Genomic DNA, 4906 nt, shown 5'->3' on the forward strand with positions numbered 1-4906 from the left:
CACTTGTTTCCAGGCATACATGTTAGTAATTTGCAGGGGCAGGAGTCCTGGCCCTGCCCCCGCCCAAATGTCAAACTTTTCAGGATTGGCTGAGCAAGTTAATACTGTCGCATGACCAATGAAAAAGGGGACTATTTTTAAGTCTAAAATAGCGGGGGTTATTTAGCGACTTTTTTGACATGTCAGAAGTTGTGTTCAATGGGGAGAACCACAGATATGAATAAGTAGGACTCATCCCCTCAGGTATGTCCTCCTCAAGAACAGCATCAAAGCTTGAATCGACTGACGTACATGTGTCACTAGAATGATTAATAAAGCTTTATTAAGGTTCGTTTTGCTCCAACACACAGGGATAAAATCTCATGGTCCATACACATCCTCAGGACTACCACAAATAGCGGGCAGCCTTGCCCTGAAACCACACACACCGTCTCTGGGGGTACAGGAGCAACTTCACGTGTACGTGTCTCCTGCTTACAGGAGGCAGTGATCTGTGGACTGAACAGATATCACAAGTGCAAATCTATCAATTCACTACAAAATGTGCAACATCACCGATGCCTGAGCCCACAAAATGCCACCTGAACATGTACACTCATCTTATTAGATGGCATGAGCAGGGCACTCTCACTGTACTGAAGGGCAGTATCAGAAAACAACTGTCAGAAAAACGGACAGAAGAGAAGTAAACATGACCAACAGCTAGCGGAGCCCCCAAAATACTTGTAATTAAAAGTCCCCCTAGAAGGATAATACCAAGGGGTGGGTAATGCAAATATCTCTGCCCACCTCCAGGTGCGTGGTAACAGGGGAAAAGGGGATCAATTGCACAAAAACCTGTTTAATTATCTTGGTGCCCCTGTAGTCCCAGTATAGTCCTCAAGACACAATGGTGCAAGCTGTGTCATGTCACTGGCAAAAAGCAGCAATCCGTTGGCAAAGGAACTGTGTGTCTTCTTTAGGTGCCCACCACCGAGGGGTCATGGGCCAATTCTGGCAGCTGGCTGCCGCTGCAATGATACAAGAAGCAATTGCCCCAACAACTGTAGCAGATAAGGATGAGGGCTCCCAGGAAGACCAAGGCGCAGATGGTGCACGGCTTCCTCTCCAGCAAGAAGCTCAGGAGGTAGAAGCCCATGAACATCGAGTGGTTGAACCAAAGGGCTGGATTTAGAGGCTTGGGGATGAGGAGAACCGGGAGCAGCCATTGTAGGCAGTACATGATGGAGGCGGAGGTCCGATTCCCGACCTGCGGAGACAAAGGAGAAAACCATGTCATAGTCTGCAGCTACCGAGGGCTCTAGACTGACCAATGAGGCCGGACCGCGCTCACGGTACAGCCCCTTTACGCGACGCACCGCGCTCACGGTACAGCCCCTTTACGCGACGCACCGCGCTCACGGTACAGCCCCTTTACGCGACGCACCGCGCTCACGGTACAGCCCCTTTATAGGACGGAACGTGCAGACCGCGATCATAACACAGACCCCTGATAGGATGGACCATGCTGACGATACAGAGCCTTTATAGGTCGGCCCAATGACATGTCTACATCTGAGGCATGGCTAGGCTTGTAAGGCTCTGCCCTGTCCACACATCAGTCACACTGCCCCTCAGGGCGGTGTTCTGCTCATTCTCCTGGTCCTTGCCCTGTACATGTGATGTCAGCAGAGATACTGCGTCTTAGGACAGGGTTTTTCTTCAAGTAGGCTTGGATCAGTGACGTTCAATCTGGGACTGGAAGGAGAGGCAGAGATCTGATACTACAGACACACCCCGCGAGTCTTGTGCTGGGATATAAGCACGAGGTGCGGGTCACAGATCACCAGAGGAGTCAAAATGCACTTAGATCATCATCATCTGACTTACACAATGCAGTAAGGTTGAATTATACTGACAACACAGACCCCTCATAGGATGGACCATATTCACAGCACAGACCCCATAGGACGGACCATATTCACAGCACAGACCCCATAGGACAGACCTCACCCACAGCACAAGACCCCTCATAGGAAGGACTGCGCCCACAGCACAAGACCCCTCATAGGAAGGACTGCGCCCACAGCACAAGACCCCTCATAGGAAGGACTGCGCCCACAGCACAAGACCCCTCATAGGAAGGACTGCGCCCACAGCACAAGACCCCTCATAGGAAGGACTGCGCCCACAGCACAAGACCCCACATAGGAAGGACTGCGCCCACAGCACAAGACCCCTCATAGGAAGGACTGCGCCCACAGCACAAGACCCCTCATAGGAAGGACTGCGCCCACAGCACAAGACCCCTCATAGGAAGGACTGCGCCCACAGCACCAGACCCCGCCCACAGGACAGACCCCTCCCACAGGACAGACCCCTCATAGGACAGACCCCTCATAGGACAGACCCCTCATAGGACAGACCCCTCATAGGACAGACCCCTCATAGGACAGACCCCTCATAGGACAGACCCCTCATAGGACAGACCCCTCATAGGACAGACCTCGCCCACAGCACAGACCCCTCATAGGAAGGACTGCGTCCACAGCACAGACCCCTCATAGGAAGGACTGCGTCCACAGTACAGACCCCGTCCACAGCACAGACCCCTCATAGGACAGACCTCACCCACAGGACAGACCCCTCCCACAGCACAAGACCCCTCATAGGACAGACCTCACCCACAGTACAGACCCCTCATAGGACAGACCCCGTCCACAGTACAGACCCATAATGGGACATGTTCTTTACCAACTTCCAGTCCCTTCTTGAAACTATAGTTCCTCTCTAACAAATTCTGACAACCGCCCCCTCATCAGCCCTGTCCCTAAAACATGATTTCCCCCTTCCTCATACAAGAATCAAGCTCTGCCCCCCCCCCCCCAAACTACAGCCGCCACCTGTCCCCTGGAAGGTCCATGATGTCACCTGCCTTCCCGTCACTACAACTTCTGCCCCTCCAACAGTAGAGTCAGCAGCTACTCCTGTCCCTCCTACTGACCCGTGCACTCAGCCTCTGCTCCCCATGACCTCAGGCTTCTACTACCACCAGCCCCAGCTCTCACTGACTCGCTGCTTTAACCCTAACACTGAACAGAAGACTGCTGGTGTCCAATTTCACCCCCGAGTACAACTTCCTCCATTATCCCCTCCGCTCCCGTTTCTCTTGAACTGGCTGCTCCGTCCGGTTTGCCGCGGCCCCCCGCCTCAGATCCTGCCAAGTGTCCCGCACACCCTCCGCACCCTACTATCGGCGTTCCCACGATAACCCCACATTAACCCTACATTAACCCTATAAATACCGCGGCAGCACTCACTCTGCTCCAGGCCGCGGCTCCCACTCGCAGCTAATGGAACGCTCCGAGTTCACGTCATGCGTCTTCCTGCGTGAGGACGTCAGAGCGCACGCCGCCGCTTACAGTGGACGACAGCTCCCCCTAGCGTTCAGACGTAAGAACTTGCAATAAGTCACTGAAGTTTATGGACATTTTCACATTTGGCCACAATGAGGCGCCCTTCTGATATCAGACTGTATAGCGCTGGTCCTCAGACTGCTGCATTTCTGTTGTATAGATAAAAAAAGCTCAATCATTTTCTGACTGGCCACAGTGACATCACACAAAATGCTAAAATACGTTTGTGTGATGGTAGCTGTGCAAGAAAGGGTTTATTAAGACATCTCCACAAAATAAAATGCAACATTTTAACCCATGTAGGTGTTTTTCTTAAAGGGATTTTCTGGTTTTGTTATACTGATGGCCTATCTTGAGGATAGATCATCAATAAAAGCCTACAACCCCTTAAAGCAAAAGTACAATGAGCAAGAAGGTGACATCATAGCCTCAATATGACTATGTGACATCATAACTGGGCTGACATCATGTGATATGTAGCATCATAGCCTGAATGACATCATAACATGAATATGACTAGGTGACATCATAACATGAATATGACTAGGTGACATCATAACCAGATGATGACATCACTATGAAAGGATCATAAACATACACTGTGACATACATTTAAAGGGGGATATCCAGCTGGAAACAAAAGTTCTTTTAATCTGCTTCAAGTGAAAATAGACATTAAGAAAAGTTCTCTGATGTCAAGATGTCAGTGCCTGTCCCGGGTCCCAGCACCTCTACTTCCACATAGATTCCTCCTCCCTGTCCATGTCGGTCATACACCTTAAAGGGGTTGTCCAGTAAAGGTTCTGGACACCCCCCACCTCGGCCAATCAGCTGCTAGGAAGTAGCTCCACCTATTGTGTAGTGGATGGAGCTGGCTGCTGTAGCACAGCCCCCACTACAATGGATTGGGGGGGCGGGGGGGTAGTGATCGGCGCTGTTAACCATAGTCTCTAATGGGTTTGGTAGGTGTACTGTCTCCTCTATCAGCCCCCCGCAATGTGATCACTGGGTAGCGATAGATTATAATAGTAGTCCAGGGCTTAACAATGGAGTCCGGGTCTGCATCTACAGAAGCCTATTATGCCCTGCCAGAGGCAAGGTGTAATAGTCGTATTATAATACTGTAATGCTATTATACACTGCAATGCAGAAGTGTTACAGTCTATTATAGCAACGATCAGCGTGATGAATGTTTAAGTCCCCTGGTGGGAATAAAATAAAAGCTAACATTTTTAAAAAAAATATAAGAATGAAAAAACCATTTAAAAATATTATTTTCCCCATTAAAAATGCTTTATAGCTGTAAAGAAAAATACAAAAAAAATTACATATAATAGGTATCACTGTGTGCCTAACATCTCAAGCGATACAATTCTCATGTTATGTAACCTGCACGTTGGATGCTGTAAAAAGAAACCTATAAAAACAATTTACCACAATTACTTCTTTTGTTCAGTCCGCCAAACGTAAAGAATAAAAAAAACAATCAAAAAGTCCACGCCCCTACTTAC

General features: G+C 49.4%; 1 protein-coding gene across 2 annotated transcripts; it reads right to left on the minus strand.

The window, feature by feature from the left end:
* Positions 1 to 304: 304 nt before the first annotated feature.
* LOC121004761 (BLCAP apoptosis inducing factor) lies at positions 305 to 3411 on the minus strand. 2 transcript variants are annotated; one of them, XM_040437105.1, is made up of 2 exons: positions 3300 to 3411; positions 305 to 1249 (listed from the first exon to the last, which is right to left on the minus strand). In XM_040437105.1, exon 2 carries the CDS (start codon positions 1220 to 1222, stop codon positions 959 to 961), a length of 264 nt encoding a protein of 87 aa, XP_040293039.1. In that variant the 5' UTR covers positions 1223 to 1249; positions 3300 to 3411; the 3' UTR covers positions 305 to 958. The 2 variants fall into 2 exon arrangements, with proteins under 2 accessions (XP_040293039.1, XP_040293040.1); XM_040437106.1 differs by lacking the exon at positions 3300 to 3411 and adding an exon at positions 1522 to 1848.
* Positions 3412 to 4906: the final 1495 nt, after the last annotated feature.

Source organism: Bufo bufo, chromosome 6 (genome assembly GCF_905171765.1).
Source record: "Bufo bufo chromosome 6, aBufBuf1.1, whole genome shotgun sequence".
Classification (NCBI taxonomy): domain Eukaryota; kingdom Metazoa; phylum Chordata; class Amphibia; order Anura; family Bufonidae; genus Bufo; species Bufo bufo.